This window comes from Sapajus apella, unplaced genomic scaffold (assembly GCF_009761245.1).
Source record: "Sapajus apella isolate SASKATOON/1434 unplaced genomic scaffold, GSC_monkey_1.0 scaffold8, whole genome shotgun sequence".
NCBI classification, from domain to species: Eukaryota; Metazoa; Chordata; class Mammalia; order Primates; family Cebidae; genus Sapajus; species Sapajus apella.
In genome coordinates this window covers 11,060,763-11,079,629 of record NW_022436948.1, presented here as the reverse complement: position 1 = coordinate 11,079,629, position 18,867 = coordinate 11,060,763, and the positions used below count along the sequence as shown (strand labels likewise).

The 18,867-nt window shown below is 44.8% G+C and overlaps 1 protein-coding gene across 4 annotated transcripts in view; it reads right to left on the bottom strand.

The window, feature by feature from the left end:
• RUNX1 (RUNX family transcription factor 1) overlaps positions 1–18,867 on the bottom strand; it is a 258,174-nt gene that overhangs the window by 34,692 nt on the left and 204,615 nt on the right. For 3 of the 4 annotated variants that reach the window (XM_032276945.1, XM_032276944.1, XM_032276943.1), the window contains exon 7: positions 7,601–7,792. The exons of the other annotated variant lie outside the window; for it this stretch is intronic. In XM_032276945.1, coding sequence (XP_032132836.1) covers positions 7,601–7,792 — 192 coding nt within the window. The remainder of the gene's footprint in view (positions 1–7,600; positions 7,793–18,867) is intronic. 4 annotated transcript variants of the gene reach the window in all.

The window sequence follows — 18,867 nt, the reverse complement described above, 5'->3', positions numbered from 1 at the left end:
ACTAGGGGAAGTCTAAATCTTCGTAGAGATTACTTAAGTGTTTGTGACCAGAGTGCTGGTAGAATGCTGGTAAAGGCCATTCTGATGAGGCAGCAGATGGAAATGTGGAACAAGGTATTGGAAACTGGAGTAAAGGCCATATCTATAAAATATACAGTTGCAAAGAGCTGGGTGAAATTGTGTCCATGTCCTAGGACTTAATGGAATGTAGAACTCAAGAGGGATGAACTAGGATATTTGTAGAAGAAACACCTAAGCAGCAAAGCAATGAGGCTGCTGGATGGCTACTTTAAACTACATATAGTGAGATGTGATAGCAAAAGAATGACTTAAAGATGAAATTTGCAATGAAAACAGAAGCAGAATGAAAAGATTTCGAAAATTCACAGCCTGGCCAGGTAAAGAGTGAAAATGTATTTGGAAGAGAATAGTAAGGGTGTGGTCAAGCAACCATTTGCCAAAGAGATTAGTATGAATGGGAAGTAGCCAGATTCTATGCATCAAAATGATGGGAGAAAGACCCAAAAAAGCATTTCAGAGATCTTTGAGGTTGCTCCTCCCATCATAGGCCCAGAGATCTAGGAGGGTAGAATGCCTTTAGGGGACAGGCCTAGGGCACCCTTCATGGGCTCACTGCCTCTAGTCTCTGCTTCCTGCATCCTGGTGCAGCACACCTTGGCCACCCCAACTGTGGCTTCAGTTGGCCTAGGTGTAGCCTAGGCTGCAATTCTGAAGGGCACAAGCAGTATACCTTAATGGTCTCTGTGTGGTGCTAATTCTGTAGGCATGCAGAATACATGCTGTGGAAGCATGGCTTCCTCCACCTAGATTATGAAGGATGCCACAGACTGTGCAGAAGCTCAGCCCAAGACCTACCAGAGCGGAATACCAGTGCAGACAGTACCTACCACGGCAGTGTTGAACAGAAATGCGGGGTGAAGCTGCCAAAGAGAGTCCCCACTAAGGCTGTGCCTAATGGAAACACAGAATTGGGGCTATCCCAGAGAACCCAGAACTGTAGAGCCATGAGTGTGCAACACTAGCCTGGTAATGCTGCAGACACAAGACTTCAACTGACAGAGCTGAAGTCTGGGCTAAGCCCAGCAAAACTGTAGAGGCAGGGCTGCCTGAGGCCTTGGGGGCCTAGCCTTAGCCTCATTGTATTCAGAAGGCAAAACATGGAGTCAAAGGAGATTCTTCTCCAGTTTTAAGACTTAATGTTGTTTACCCTGTTGGATTTTGAACTTATCTGGGACCAGTTACCCCTATTTTCTTGCCTGTTTCTCTCTTTTGAAGTGGGAATTTCTACCCTGTGTCTGTCCCACCATTATATTTTGAAGTATTGTAGAAAACTTGTTTTGATTTCACAGCCTCAAAGCTAATGCAATTTGCTTTAAATTTTTCCTTGCATCTCACCCATATCTGGTTTAGGCAAGACTTTGGACTTCAGACTTTTGAGTTAATGCTGGAAAGAGTTAAGATTTTTGGGACCACTGGGATGGAATAAATGTATTTTTTAAATGAGAAGCACATGAATTTGGGGAGGTCAGAAGTGGAATGCTATGGTTTGAATGTGTCCAAACTTGGTTGCTATCATAGCAATGTTGAGAGGTGGGGCCTTTGGGAAGTGACTGAGTCATAAGGGCTCCATTCTGACGAATGAGCTGATGCTATTGAGGGAGTAAGTTAGTTATCATTGAGGTTGCTTTGTTATAAAAGCGAGCTCTCTCACATATGCTCTCTTGCCCTTCCACCTATCTGACATGGGATGACTCTCACCAGATGATGGCACCATGCTCTTGGACTTCCCAGCTGCCAGAACTGTGAGGCAAACAAACTTATTTTCTTTATATATTATAAATAATATAATACTGGGTCTATAACAATTTACATATTATAGACCCAGTCTATAATTTGTAAGACTAAGACAACTTGATATTATTGATGTTGATCATAACAGCTAACAGTTTTTGAGTGTTAACCATGGGCTGGCTCTAACGTCCACTGCTTTATGTTTCACAATGGTCCTGGGATCTGCTAGTGTAATTAATTATTGCTCCCCTTTTGCAGATAAGAAAACCAAGGCTTTCAGAGGTTAAGTAACTTGCCAAAAGCCTCATAATGAATGTGATAGAAACTAAGGCAGTTTGTCTGTTGAGCTCTCATTCTTTCTTAGCCACTATGGTCTGCTTTCTTGGCTATTAGATTCCCAGCTTAAACCTTCTGCTATTTAGCAATCGATATCAAACAAATGTTCCAACTACAGCTTTGCTGAAACTATTATTCTTTCAAATGAAACCATTTAGTGCTTGGATGTGCTGGCCTACATATTTACAAGCATAAGGGGAAAGTTCAGAACATATTCAGTCTACAAAAGAAATAATTTATCATTAAGTTCAAGCCCTACAGTGAATCTTTTTTTTTCTTCTAATGAGCAAGGGTGTCCACCACGTACTAACATCATGCTCCTAAAAACATGGTCTAATCACCTTAAATGACGTCCATGAAAATGTTTGGTCTGAAAATGAAGACCCACTATAATGTGGGTTATGATTACTATGGTACTGACAGCTCACCATATTGGTGGCTCTTTTGAAGGGCTGATTTATTAAATACTTAGCTGTAAAGTACTTGTAAATACATCACAAGTGTTTAAGTAGTGCTGTTCAAGGGAGCACTGCATTGGTAACTACGTCTACCCATAAATAGAGCACAGAGAAAAATATATAAGGTCAGGCTACCACTCTAAGCGTAGTCAAGTAACTCAACTGAGTGACTAGAAAGCAAGGATAACAGACTAAGCCCAAAACTCAAGAAACAAAGGGCACCAAGTAAACCAGGACGCAAAGGCCTTTGGGCTTTCTTCTTAAAGAAGAAAACCAAGCTTCACTTTCCCTTTATTCTTCTTTCTCCTTTTCTGAATATCCACAATGCAATTCCTTAGTTTGCATTTTCCAAACTTTCCTTAAATTCACACTTTATGTTGCACCAGCTAAGAACATAAAAATCGGTAACTGAGTTCTCAGTTCTGCTTTGAGAGTGCTTCTCATTCTATTAACTTATCACTTCACTGCCTGCTTAGGGAAAGGGGGGCAGGAGGCAGCTCATACTCCACAAGCCAACAGAGGGCTCTACACCCTGCAGTCATCTCATTGGTTTTCCTTTTTTTTCTCTCTCTCCCTTTTTTCCTTCAATTATTTTTATTTATTCATGTGAACACCTGATGTAGGCTTGTTTTCAGGGTAAGATCCTAATGCTGTAGACCTAGAAAGGCTTTCATACCCTACTACATCAAGTTAAGAGTTATTTTTAAATAAAATAATTCACCTTTCTTGTTTGTTAATTTCCCACACTCAGAATATGTTACTTTGTGTAACCATTAAATGACCATTTATAGATTTACATATGAGGATTTCTGGTGTTTGATTGTAGCCTCCACTTCCAAGGTAATCAAATAGCCCCTACCTGCTTTGATTTTTATGCTTCAAATTGCTAGAAGAGTAAGGAAGAGAGGGAAGGGTGGGGGGAGAGAGAGAGAGAGAGAATATAGTCTTTCCTAAGTAACTTTAATTTGGGGAGAAAATGGCAAGACAAAAGTTACTTGGAATACTAAAAAATCAGGAGATGATTTGAGAGGTCAGGGGCCCCTCTTGGCCATATGGAACTCTCAAAGTGAGGCATGTGCACTCATAAAAGTGGATGGATGTTGACTGGGTTGGGATGATAAGCACTTGGTCTCAATGGACTTCAAAAGTAGGAATGTAAAGGCCCCAGTAAAGTCAACAGAGTGGCTGGTAAGCCTTCTCCCTGCGTATTCACCCCTCTTTCACTCTTATTTACAGATTCATTATTCTGAGTTTTCTTTTCTCCCAAACTTTATAAACAAATGCACATGGACCAAAGGAGATAGTTTATTAAGGTGCCCACCACAGAGCCTGGACCCAAAGTTCTTCTGCTTATCAACTTATAATAGAACATGTTCAATACAGGACTGCGAAGTGAGTGACTAGCCCAACACTTCTTCCATCTCTCCTCTGGTGACTGGGATTCTTCTTGACACTGGCCAGCCCTGTCGTAAATCAATCCTTGACCCAAGAGTGCACGCCCAGGGAATGGCCACCCCACCTGCATTGGCCTTGCACCCAGAAGGTCTGGGTTTGTGTCCAAGTTCATCACTTATAATCTTTGGGATACTGGATAATTTTTAACCTTGGAAGTTCAATTTCTCTGTTTATAAACCATACCAAAGAATTATTGAAGGAATGGAATAATGTGTACAAATGTCTGACCCATGTCAAAATAGCTCACAACTGGTCCAGTTAAAGAGTTAAACCGTCTGCCTACATGTTTATGGCAACCAACATGCAGAACAACAGAACGGACTTCCTAGTTTATCTAGGTTTCAGTTTTCTGTACCAGTGTCTATTACTCCATCCTCATATTCCCAGAAAGGAGGAAATTACGACACCTTAAATGTGATACATCATATTTGGTCAATCAGGGGTGAAATTTTAAAGTCACTTGCTTGGGTTTCCTGAAGCCATCTCTAGGTGGGAATTGTGTCTGGACAGGCATTGGTATTATCAGCTCTAGAGTCTTCCCTGTTCCATCTTTTGAAAGAAATTAAAAAGGGATTCTAAGGTTTGATCGTAGAAGTTAACAATGGTATCTTAACTGGTGGAAACGTGTAGCTCAAGGGTCTACTCATGACAAAATGACTTTCTATTCAATTTTAAGAGCGGGTAAAATAGGAAGTTGAAGTAAACCTCAGCCCTTTAATAGGTAAGAGCTCAACAAATAAACAGTGGTGTAGTGGCGTGGCAACCTGTACCGTGCTTCAGATAATTTGAGATGTCTATTTTGAGTGACCCTCCAGCACATGTGATTCTAGGTAAGTATTGGTGCTATTCTATATCAGTGTTTTCTTGCTGACGGAGTTAGAGGAGCCGGCATAACCCTTCCGATAAAGTCCTAGCAAGGTAGGGTTCCTGAGCCTCTCTCTAAATCCCAGCGAGCTCTCTAAGCCCCCAGTTACTGACATTTCTGTAAAACTGGCAAACATTCACGCATCTGGACAGCACGGCTGTAGAACTTCTCTGACAACTTGGATATTTTTCTTAAAACTACCACTGTCATTTCAAAGGAAGCCATAAACACATACTATATTTCTTAAAGTATCTTGGTAAATATAGAAACTTCAGGGCTAAGCCTGAAAAATAAGCATTTTCCTCCATGTCAAGAACAAACTGAAGGTCTTGGCTGAACAAGACTTGCATATTACGCCTGTTAACTTTCCAACTTCAAGAGAAAAAGCCCAGGGGTCTACTCAAAACGTGACTAGTATAAAACAGCATTTTCTTATAGGAAAGAAAGAATGAAAGAAAAAGCCATTTCACGTGAAAATATTCTGGATGCTTATTTTTTAAAAGTTGTTCCTACAATTTTACAAGTGAAGTACTGAATATCAAATTCATATTTTGGAAAGAAAGAACACCAGCAATATAGTTCACACATTCTTTAGAGTAGCAACCAAGCCCCTAGGGAACCCTAAAAGCGAGTCATGATTTCTTAAATGTTACAGAACTAAAACGTTTTCAAAAGGAACAGAAAAGGGGTGATGCTTGGTGTTAAACCTGATACTCTGCTAAGCATACAGGACTCCAAAGAGCTGATGAGTGCCTACTGCAGAGTCCATAATAATGCTTTTGCCCAGTAGCTTCAGAGGATGAAAATTCAATGTGCAACTGCCCCCATTTTTTATTTTTTATTTATTTTTTATTTTTAGTAAAGAGGCATATCTGATGAAGAGGGAAATCAGATTCGATTCCCTTGTCATGAAAAGACAAGGCAACTCAATGGTGACAATTTCAATTTTCCCTCATGTGGCTGAATTTTCCACTGCCTTTAAAAATGCTTAAGACTTTTTGTTCCAATATCAGCAGTAAAAGGCAATCCCTTCATCAGCCTAGTAATATAAAGGGCCAGTTAAGCGATGAGAAACTAAGAAAACAGAGCCTTCCTTTGGATTTGACACGAGTGGCTGATGTGAATTAGTTTACTGAAGATGATGTGAATTAGTGTAAATGAACTTAAAGGCAAGATGAAAGAATCTCCTTGATAGTTGTACCCTCTTTGGAAACAAGGTATTGTTTCACTCCAAGCCCATCTCGCTTACTTAACATACCATTTGACCTAATTTACCATCTACGCTTGTATTTTAGAATTTAAAAACATCAATGTATACATTTTAAATCATTATTAATAATTATTATGTAGTAGGAAACCAATTGTTTCATGGGTCCTCTTCCTAAATACACCTAAATGAATTTATCGATGAGAGGCAGCCCCCCAAAACATCAAGCTTTAGGTTTCTTTCTGTTTGTTTACAAAAGGGCTACTCCACAGACAGGCCACTTAGCTGTGTGCATAGTATCTTCTGGGAAGATTTATTTGGAAATTTTCCAATCAAGTAAAAGAACCTCCCCCAGAAACCTAACTGTGAGAGCTAATGGCATGGGCTGTCAAGCTCTGTGGGAGACAGTAGGGATGCCTTTTGAGAACCCATGTTTTAACCCAAAAAGAGAGCTATTCTTTTGAGAACCAGTGTTTTAACCCAAAAAGAGAGCTACTTGCCTGGAAACCCAAAGGAACAGATGACACTTGTACATCCCACAGTACAACTCACATACAGAAAATTCCCAGGGAAGCTAATTCCTGCTGTCTGAGAGGGGCAAGGAGCCACCACATCTGTAGCTGGCCACCTGCCCTTTTCTCCAGATGTGTTGCTTATCTGTTCCTTAACAAGCCTGCTACTTTGAGAAAGAAATATTACTGTAAACCATATCACATACAGCTGCATCCTGCATGGCACAGAGAAAAGTCTGCATTTTGGATTTTTGAAACGGTATCACAGAGCAAACAGTCATTGACGTCAGTGGTTCTACAGTGTAAATGAACTTCTTATATTATCTAATTTGGCACAGTGGGCCCTAGGCAATTACTGCATTTTACAGTGCTTTTGCAATTGCCAGCTTGCCCCATGGGATGAGGGGACCTGCATTCTATATTGATTTGCAAATGAGACTCTTGATGTAATGGCATCCAGACATTTCTACTATTTCTTAATAATAAAAAAAATTAGATACAAATCCCACAAATAATCTGGCAATAAAAAGAACCTGAAACATACCCATCTTCACCTTGCTTGACGTGTGTGTGTGTGTGTGTGTGTGTGTGTGTGTGTTCAAGCCTAATGGGTAGGTAAAAAAAATAGCATAGCCAAAGCTAACTCTTAAAAAATTCAAGAGAGCTATCTATCCAATATGGATATCCACACCCAGAGCTCTCGCATATCCTCTGCAGCCATGCTTCTCCTTTCGGGGATCTGGTTACAATGCAGATCTGACTCAGTGGCCCTGGGCTGGGGCCCAAGACTCTGCATTTCTAACAGCTCCCAGGTGGTGCTGTTGGTTCGAGGCCTCTCGCTCAGCATCAAGGGGAAATCCCAGTTGGTCTGGGAGGGTTTTTGCACACGAGACTCGGCTGTGGGTGGTGGCCCAGGTGCAGGAAAGGCGGGCAGTGGGCTCCGTCTGGTACTTACCCTGCATCTGACTCTGAGGCTGAGGGTTAAAGGCAGTGGAGTGGTTCAGGGAGGCACGAGGGTTGGGCGTGGGGGCTGGGTGGTGTGGGCTGACCCTCATGGCTGTGCGCCGCAGCTGCTCCAGTTCACTGAGCCGCTCGGAAAAGGACAAGCTCCCGGGCTTGGGCTGATCATCTAGTTTCTGCCGATGTCCTATTGTGGGGAGCAGGGAGGGGAGGGGATGGGAAGAGGGAAGGGAGGCAGGGAAGGAGGGAGGGAAGAGATCAGAAAATGTATTGTGGATTTCCTAAAATTGGGGCTTTTCTTGTCTTTCTCCTCTCTCTTCCCTCACCCCAACAGACTCGCTAGAGATCTGCCCAGTGGACTAGCTGCCAGTGGTAATTTGAGGCCACTGTCCTCTCAGCAGAATGGGCCCCTTTTCACCACCCTGGCCACAGAGTGCTCCCCCAGTCTGGGCCTCAGCACCCTCCCCAACCCTCTACACCGACTTCCATTGGGCAGAACTCAGGGGGATACGGAGCTTGGTGGTGGTGATGATGCTGGGAGGGAAAAAGGTGCATTAATTGTTGGCACATGGCCACATGCCAGGGGCCACGCTGTGGCAGCCAGGAAAGGTGATCTCCCAGGGGCATCAGAACGGCTGTTCCTTACTGCAAACCCAACCACATGCAAGTTTTAGAGGCAGCAAAGTGGGCCCTGGAGCTTAGTGGCAGGGCGCCTCCAAGGGGAAATGAGGCAAGGCTGCAAACCCACAGCCCCTGGGGAGGTCAGATTTCCAGGTACACACAGGGCATCCTCAGCCCCTCTCCCTCTCCCTCTCCTTCTCCTCACAGGCTTCTCACAAGCATTCCTTCTTCCCTGAAGCTAACTCCCCTTTGTACCCCGGAGAAAAAGTTGACAGGAAGGCCTCGCCTGTGACTTGTCCAATATTCCCAGCATAATAGGCCCACAGGAGCCCAGAGGTAGCTGCAGCCCATCTGGAGAGCTTCCCCAGGAGGCTCAGGACTCCAGGGTAGGATGGTGGGTCCCTCAGTGTCTATATAGATGGCAAGTGTCCTCATCATGCTTTTCACGAAAGCAACTGTCACCAGGAAGCAGCAAGCAGAGGCCACTTACAGGAGACTGGGGCCTACAGTTCTCTCAAGATGTCCTTAAACCAGAGCCAGTCCTGTCCAGCACAGCTGAGGCTCCAAGGTAGGGATGTAGCTGTAGGGGGCCTGAGCCATTCATTTCTCTTTTAAAGAGAATGGCCTCCTGCTGCTTCCTCAGCCCTGTGGTTCCAATAAAGAGTCCTTGATCAACCCGTTCCCTATTGTCAAGTGGCATCAAAGCCAGGTTGAGAAGCAGCCTGCCTGCTGCCCCCATAAAGTGCTCTTTCACATGCCCTGACCCAATCCTAGACTAGAAAGAGGCCCCCTTGATTCCACTCCCATGGCCTGGGGTAAGAGCAGGCCACAAGAAGTGCACTGTAGTCCAGCTCCCGACGGCTACGATTATAAAATTAAATGGTATAACTTGCATTATGGCTACAAATCGCCATGCCTGGCCATTTCTTCCTGCTGCCAGGCCCCTTGGCACAGTTGACACTGTCTCAAATTCCAGACCAGAAAAAAGGGCCCACTATAATGCAGTGATTTTATCATTAACAAGACCTGTTTGGCTCCAAAATGAGGAAAAGTACTTAAGCATAATATTTGTGTAGTTCAAATGCAATGCTCCCTCTTGTCATGTGTCACCAAGGCAAATCTGGACTCTGACTCAGCGCTCCAGCCCACAACACAGGACTCAAATGCAAACAGCCTGAGTCACGCAGGCTCAGCACACACGTGGGAGGCTTCTTCTGGTCTGAGTATTTTAAGCAGCAGCTTTGTGGATGAAAGGCCATGGGGCCAGGTCCTGGAGCAACTGCCATCATTTCTTTCCCTCAGAAGTATGAAAACGTCCTTTTTTCTACAACAATCTGTGTTGGTCAGTCATGGTGTGATTCAGTGCTTCTGGATGAAGCCTTCCTAGCTCCTCCCTCCTCTTATCTCCGCCATAGAGAGTTGACCTCCTGATGATCAAACTGAAAAATCTGCAGTTTTCTTGCAGAAAAACAAACAATTCCAATGGAACACCCATTCAAAACATAATAACTCAGCCCTTTGCGGTGGCTCACCTGTAATCCCAGCACTCTGGGAGGCCGAGATGGGCAGATCAGAAGGTCAGATAGAGACCATCTTGGCTAACATGGTGAAACCCCGTCTCTACTAAAAATACAAAAGACTGGCCAGGTGTGGTGGCAGGTGCCTGTAGTCCCAGCTACTCAGGAGGCTGAGGCAGGAGAATCGCTTTAACCTGGGAGGCGGGGCATGCAGTGAGCCGAGATCGTGCCACTGCACTCCAACCTGGGCGACCGAGACTCCATCTCAAAAAAACCCAAAAACCAAACACCAAAAAACACTTCAGCCTTTTAACTGCCTACCACAGTCTAATGCCTGGCATTATGAGTTGGGAAAAGAAGAAGGCGGGAAAAATTATTGTGCAGAGCTCTACCTGCCTCGTAAAGAATGCCAGTTGGCAAAGCCTGCCAGCAGGTTTTATACTGTCAAAACTTCACATTCCTTGGGCGCTTAGTGGCATTTTTGAAGAACACTGTGTCAAGAACAGTGGGTAACCCCGGGAAGGGATGTGAGTGAGATCATTCTGAATACATGGCACTTGGTGTGGTAGAGTCTACAGCCAGCCTTGGAAGAAAGACTCTTGCCAGTTGTGTCTCTCTTAGCCACCAAGCGTGGGGACCTGTGCCATGAAGACCCCCAACAGGAATCATCATTTCAAGTAAAAGTCCTGTGACCAGGCACAATGTGAGTTTCTTTCTTTGTTTTTTGTTTTAATTAGTCCCCTCATTACTATATACTTAGAAATAAGAGCTTTAACTTGTGGGCAATTTCTATACCAGCTGACACCTGCCAAAATCGCAGTCATTTACAGAGATTAACTGATGACTGTCTGCTTTAGCAGAAGTGTTCAGGCATAACTCTCAGAGAAGGCAATTCTTCCCTCTAAGCTATTCTCTAAGCCCTGGGAGTCTCAGGGCTGAGTTTAATGCTGGAGGATTGGGGAAGAGCCCATTCCACTCTTCCCACGTGTGTGTTCCTGGAAATAAGTAGGAACGTTATCGCCTTCGTAGGGGTCTTGACCCTCAGGCTCACCACGGTGCTGAAGAGTTGTAACACCAAGGCACAGGGGAAATGAGAAGCATTATCATCTTCAAGGTGTGGTTCGGATGCACTTATAAGCTAGATCAAAGGAACACCTAATTCTTACTTTCTGAAACCATCAGACTTCATGTGCTAAATAGTGGTATTTTGCAAGAAATATAGGAACTTCCGATATAAACTTTCAAGCTGGAGAAAATGAATACTTTATGTCTCCCGTTTCCTGCGTCTGTGTTCAATTAAAAGGCCTATTTGCCCCCTGAATTTTAAATAGAGGAGTATGGTAAATATCTACTATCCAGTTCACTTCTCTTTTTTCTCACTGAGTCCTGGGCTTTAGAGGGCAACAGGGGATTCAGCCCTGGGTGAAGCCCTCGGGTAGAATCGGCAGGCAGCTCTGAACACCAGCATGCCAGCAGCTTGGCTTCTTCAGCATGTTTGGAGTCAACGGTGAATGTTTACTGGTGGTGCTTAAAGTAGTGGGCACATCAAGATTTCACACTGGGACGTCTTAACCTTAAGCAGAGTTGAAAAGGATCCTAAATTCTTCTATTACCATTTTGTCATTTTTGAAAAAAAAAAGTACATGTATGGAATTTTATTATGTATGCAGAGTCATAAAAATCCAAAAAAGGGGGGAAAGTTTACATAATAAAAATAAGTCAATTCCCTTTGCTAAATTTTACCTTATTCCAAAGGCATTCCTGTTGTTTTCTGGGTTGGCTGCTTACTAGGGCATCCTTAAATGTTATGTATTTTGTGATGGATAATGAGACCAACTTTTGCTTTTCTGCTGTACAAACTAAACTAAGCAGGTATGCATATCTCATTGATAACTGAACTGCCTTCTTCAAGACACCATCGTGATCTGTGGCTGTAAATAACAGAAATATAATAAATGATATTCAATTAAAGAAACCAGATAAGGTTAAATTGCCACCATTTCTTGGAAAATTTTGGTTAAAGAGAGTAAAGAATTTTCTGGCAGTCAACAACATGCTGGTCTACATTTCTCATAAGGGTTTACTAGTTTTCTTGATAGATTCTCAGCAGAAAAATGAGGAAGATATCTGTCAGAAGACTGTCATAATGAGCAGCTGAGGAAAATCTATGCAAAAGCTTAATACCAAACAGATATATATATCTCTCACACACACACACACACACACACACACACACACACACACACACACACATACATATATATATAATTGTGGGTCTTCTAAAAGAATATTAGACTTTTATATAGTCAATTTTAAAAGGATATCAGAAGATGTTGGCCAGTCAATTGGATACTCACTGCATGAATCTGAATATAAAAATATAGTTTTCTTTCTTTGGTTTGCTACTGTTTTATGACTTATAGAAAATAAATCAATGTATGTAGAGAAGAGCTTACTTTTTCTGGTATCACAGTGTAATTTTTAGTTTGCAGGGTCATTAGGATTTCAAAGGGACAGTACTAAATGTCACCCTTTCTTGAAGCCCCTTGCCGGTGGTGAAATAAACCTCCCTAATTGCAAACCTAACCATCTGCTGGCTAATTTAATGTTGGGAAATATTGTTCAATATTATATACCATAGGTATATTATAAATATAATGTAATATAAAATATCTAATGGTATAGAGTATATCAATATATATTCTAATTCATATGATATATGCATGCTTACATATTGTCCAATACTACATAAACATGGGTAGCCTCACTTTCCCCCACCCCAATTTCTTCTCATATCAGTAAACTAAGAGAATACCACAAAGTTAGAGTTCTTCAGAACTGGAGAAGGGCCAGAGAAATCAGCCTTGGTTTTTAACTAATATATGGAAAGTGAGGTTCAGAGAGGTTATGTCATTTGTCCAATCTCACACAGCCAGTTACAGGAAGAGGGCAGGTCTGAAAACACACCCACTCTCAACACCCATCGACACACACACACTCAGGATGTACACACAGTGCACCTAGAAATACACATTTCTGTGAACCCAAAGCAAACAGAGAGGAGAGGCGCACAATGCTGCATGGTTTTACATCTCAGAGACACGAAAGCACTTGAACTTTTGCATTCTGCCTTGACCATCTCACTTCTGCTCCCCATACGTGTGCAGAATCAGAAGACAGCCCCTGCCACACTGTGACCTGCAGGCTGTGGGCTGTGTTTCTTTCACATGCTTGAGTGGGCAGTGGAATTACCTGGACATTCTGGCTTGGTAGGTTGGTTAAGGGTGAAGGGTCTGAGAATTTGGATTTCTAATAAGGTCCCAGGTGATGCTGAGGCTGCCGATACAGGGAGCACACTGGGAATATCTGCGCCAGAGGGAGAGTTCCCCCTGGAGCTCAGGCTTCCAATGGGCATTACTATTTCCCTTCTCTTACCTGCTTCTGATTCGCTGTGTGCTGGGGAAAAAAACACATGAACTAAATATACCTGAACTGTGTTTAAACTGTGTTCACGAGCACTGTCTGACGGCCTCCTTTTGGTGATAACTATTTGGTGGTCTTTTCATTTTTTAAATTCTTCCATATGTACAGAGTGGCTGAAAATGCCCAAACTCTGCCCTGTAGATAGGCAGGTGTGTGGCTGTCTCTGTCTCCCACAATAACATTCTGTTAGAGTCACTGCCATGATAGCCAGTCTGACTGGTAAGGTGCACCCCAAATTCTCAAGTAGGAAGTAACTTCTGCTGTGCCATCCATGGAAGACTTTGAGAAATGGCAGGGAAGACTTACATGGAAACTTTATTGCATTCCACAAATGCAGCAGTTAAGATCGCTGAGTACCTTCAGGAACAGGTGTTAATGCAGAGGCCACAATCCTCCTCCCCTCTAGAGAAACACCATGGCCCCAGGGCAACGTGAATGCCAGCGTGGGCATTAAGAATTCTCCATTCTAAATCTGCTTTTCTACCAAACTTTGCTGTGGACAAGAGCAAGTCTCTTCATCACTGAGACTCCATATCTGGAAGCCTGGAATTAAGAGACTAAGAAGGATTAGTCCAAGGGACTCTAAAAGCATCCATAACAATTACATCTGCTGCGATTATCTACTCAACCGGTTCTTGTCAGATGGTTCTAAGCAAGGTCTTTCTTGAACAACTTGGAATGAGGTTACAACTTTCCAAGTTTTCCCTTTGTCTTTTTTCAGGCAGACACCTGGCCTCCAGGAGCCAGTGCCAAGTCTAACTGTCAGGTTGGTCTCAGAGCTCTGTCTTGATCCCCACCAGGTCTCCCAGCCGGGGATCCCACCTGGCCTGCTCTACCTTTCCCTGTGCTGGTGGTCAGCAGCTTTGCACAATGTGTCCTAAGAATTCATTCTCCCTCTGCATCTAGCTGTTTCATCAATGACCTTTTGGACAGTTAGTTACGAGTGACCTTGGACTTTAGTATTCAAAGGTGCTCTACTCTGTCCCTGAAGCCTTCACAGAGCCTTTTTCATGCTACCCTACTGACTAGGACATTCCATTCTGCTCTTGCCCCTCCCCCTCTATGATCCCAAGGCTAGGTCCAGAGGGAGTGGGACATTAAGCCCACCTTGAAATTTACTAGGAAGTTGTCAGAGGCTGCACCTGGGAAGAAAGCCACTCTGTGGACACTCAACCAGGCTCTCATTTCCCAGCTTCTTGTCTGGGCTGGAAAATGATGATACTTTTGGCCTGAAGGAGGCACATAAGTCCTATATGAGTACACATTACCCATCCGCCCATACTCCCTGTGCAGGCCCCTGTTCCTCTAGCTCATGCCCCTCAGCCTCCTATAGGTGGATGAATCCTGGCAAGTCCCTTATGATGCCCCACTTCCTAGGAACCCCTTCTGCCCCCTCAGGGATTTCTAGAGAGGTAATGCTTTCGCACCAGAGAATCACCAGCAGGGACAGCAGAGCCTTTGGCTGGGAAGAGCTTTTGTGCTCTTGCAGGTGGTAACAGGAAAGCAAGCACCCACTGGGTCTACCTGTGCACGGGGCTTTCCTACTCTGGGCCTTCCCAAACCATGGTCCTACAGTGGCCTCTCAGGTGACGTAAAGTACAGGTTTTGAGGTCAGGTGGCATTTTGCTAAGCCTGCTTTCTAATGCTTCCTATTTGAAACTGGAAGGCAGAGGGGTTGAGCTCCCCTCAGTGCTCTGGTAGCACTGGCCACCTCGCTCTTGCTCCCATGTCACTGACCTGGGCCTTTGCACTTGCTGTTTTCTCTGCTCAGAAAGCTCTTTCCTGAGATTCCTGTGGATCTCACCCCTCCTATCCTTCAAGTATTTGCTAAAATGTCATCTTCTCACGCGGAGTTCCTGGAGACCCCCTTTTAAGTTGCAGACTCTACCCCATCCAGCCAATCCCTAGCCGTTTGGCTTAGGTTTTCTCTACAGTACATGTTAATGTTACTCAGGGTCTGTCTGCACCTACGGGACTATAAGGTCTACGAGGACAGGGATTTTTTTTTTTTTTTTTTGAGAGAGTCTCTGTTGCCCAGGCTGGAGTAGTGCAATGGCGCAATCTCAGCTCACTGCAACCTCTGCCTCCTGGATTCAAGCGGTTCTCCTGCCTCAGCTTCCTGAGTAGCTGGGATTACAGGCGCCAGCCACTACGCCTGGCTAATTTTTGTATTTTTAGTAGAGACAGGGTTTCTTCATGCTGGCCAGTCTGGTGTCTCAAACTCTCGATCTCAGGTGATCTGCCTCCCTCAGCCTCCCAAAGTGCTGGGATTACAGGCATGAGCCACTACGCCCGGCCAAGGACAGGGATTTCATACTTTTTCTGCACAGCCATGTCTTCAGCACCTACAAAAACATTTGGAGCCTAGTAGGCTCACTAAATGTTGGCTGAATTAACGAATAAATACTCAGGTCTTTCATGATTGGTGCCGTCCAATCGCTGTGGGAAAGGAGAACTCATTTCAGGCAAAGGAAGTTGGAATTAAAGTTTTCAGCTGAAATGTAATGACAGAGAAACTTCCTGCTGAGAAAAAATATAGTATCATAACAGCATATGAAGTTTCATGGAGACTTGTCTCATTAGAAGTTAAATCAGGTTGGGTGCGGTGGTTCACGCTTGTGATTCCAGCACACTGGGAAGCTGACACAGGCAGGTCACTTGAGATCAGGAGTTCAAGACCAGCCTGGCCAACATCATGAAACTCCATCTCCACTAAAAATATTTTAAAAATTAGCCAGGTGTGGTGGCACGCACCTGTAGTCCCAGCTACTGGGGAGTCTGAGGCAGGAGAATCTCTTGAACCCAGGAAGTAGAGACTGCAGTAAGCCGAGATTGCTCCATTGCACACCAGCCTGGGTGACAGAGTGAGATTCTGTCTCAAAAAAAAAAAAAATCAGTCAGGAAAACTCATTTGTTTTCATAGTAAAGCAAAGTACACTAGCTTCTCTTGTTTCTTTATAGTTAGTATCCTCTCACACATGCACACACATACACAAACACATGGACACGCTCATGCACATAATACACACATACAGACATGCATGGACAAAGATATGCATGGACACAGACATACACATGAAAACATAAATACCCATGGACACACATGCAGACACACATGGACACATACACACATATACAGACATGCACATAAACACAGACACACACAGACACCTGAACACACAGAGACATACAATACACATGGAAATACACAAATATAAATACAGACACACATGTACATACGTCACACAGACACATACATTAGTACATGCACAGACACACATACACATACAGACATATATAAACAGACACACACATATATCACACAAGGATACACACAGGCATAGGCACACAGGCAGATAGACATAGAGACATGGAGACATACACATACAGACATGGGGACACACACTTACTGACATATACACACATACACATGCATAGATATACATCCATCACACATCCCTTCATCCACTCACACACAGCCCGTTCTGTGATCGCCCTCAGGATATGGGCCAAGACAAGTGTAGCGAACAACAGTCAATGGAGAGCAAGGGCTGGCCAAGGCCAAGGCAAGGTCAACAACCAATACAGCTTCAAGCCAGAGACGCACATAGACCTGCCCCTCCCCACCCTCCCTGCACCACGAGCCCAAGACTTACGGGACAAAAACCCAAACAAAACTCTGTTCCTTGGGTCCAGGGCTCATCGCCATGAGCAGTGGCGTTTTCCACCCACTCACTTGAGCTCTTGGAAACTTGGGCCTCTCCTAAAAGCGGAACGCTCAAAATCTAAATCTGCCATCCCTGGTCGCCAGGGCTCACTGTCCATTTCTGTCTGGTGCCTAAGGAGGTAACTTGAGCGCAGGGCAGAGAAGCCACCTGCTGGCTTTTGCTCTTGACCAGAGGTGGCCCTCTGTGGGGAAGTGGAGGCAGCTTACTAAGAGGGGCGCAGAAAGCTCGCAAGTTCAAGGTTTGTCTTCTGCCAGCCTATAATCCCAACTATTAGCAAACCTCCCTGGGTTAAGGTCTTATCTGAAGGAAACCCCCGGTTACAGTGTAACTGAAAAGTAACCAGAGAGTGATAACCGCCAGTGACAAGTGACATGTATTTGCTGATCAGAGTAGCGCCTGCCCGGGGACAGATCCTAACGAGAAGGCGACTGCAGAAGGGAAAGGAAGTGTTGGTGGCGGTGGCACACTGTGGAGAGATGAGCAATGACTCACAGAACACTCCTTGGAGCTTGAGCCTGGCTCTGGAGTTCAGGGCACAGGCAGGGCTAGCCCTGGCAAGGACAGGCAAGACCTAGGAGCCAGGAGGATAAGATCTCGGAGGGCCCCACACACCGCCTGCGTGAGTGTGTCACCAGCACTGCAGCTCTCCACAATGGGCTCCTAACCTCCCTGCAGGAGTCTGTTCCCTTCCAGCAGCAGCAGATCTCATGCACAACTGGCAGACACTGAGCGTGTTTGGACAGGACTGAGGTAAATGCAGGGCCCTTCCAAAGCTGGCCCTCAATAAATGCTGGACGAATGAACGAATGAGTGAGTGAGTGAACGAATGAGTGAGTGAGTGAGTCCCTTTCCTGGACTAGATGTACTTTGGAATGCTCACCCAGCAGCGTGCAGGATGATCCTTCCTCCTCCGTATTTCTAAAAAGAGGGAAGGAAATTCCGTTTCTTTCTTTCTTTTTTTTTTTTTTTTTTTTTTTTTGATATGGCATCTTGCTCTGTCTCCCAGGCTGGAGTGCAGTGGCACGATCTCGGCTCACTGCAACCTCCGCCTCCTGGGTTCAACCAATTCTCCTGTCTCCACCTCCCAAGTAGCTGGAATTACAGGTGGGTGCCACTATGCCCAGCTAATTTTTTTGTATTTTTAGTAAAGATGGGTTTCACCATGTTAGCCAGGATGGTCTCGATCTCCTGACCTCATGATCCACCTGCCTCAGCCTCCCAAAGTGCTGGGATTACAGGTGTGAACCACTGCGCCCGGCTGGAAATTCCCTCCTATTTCTAAAAGCCCTGCCCACTGGACCTCAGGGACTTTCCCAACAGCAGGGGAACATTTGACTCTCCTGTCACAGGTGCCAACTGAAGTTCTAGGCTGGCCACACAAAGCTCTTCGACAGATGGCTGGTACAGAAGGACAGGGCACCCTGGCCACTCACAGCTCTTGAGTACTCACTAGTACACAAGCCAACAGTAGCTAGTTGTTTTGAACAGAATGTAGGCCCTCCCTCTCACACAAGGCTTCCGGTTGTTTGTGGCATGACAGCCTCTTTCAGGCATTGGGCTCACTTTTATGCACTGTTGTCCACGTGCCAGAAGTAGCCACCTGCTGAAAAGGGGCATCTGTGAGGAGGGGGGCCTCCTCTACCAGTGACCTGAATGGGTGAGTGGCTGTTTGCCGAGACTCCCGAAGAGCTATAGCATGGTGATGAAGACGCTGGTCCCACTGCCTGCCAGGTAACACTGGGAGGGAACATTCTATTTATTCCAAGACACAAGTGCCTCCTGTTCACTCTGGTGACCACATCTGAGCCAGTTGGAAATGAAGGAAGAGAAGGCTCCATCCTTGCCAGGGATGGAGGCAAGGAAGGAGCCCAGGACAGCCTTCTGTCTGGCAACATTCCCCCTCCTCAATCCTT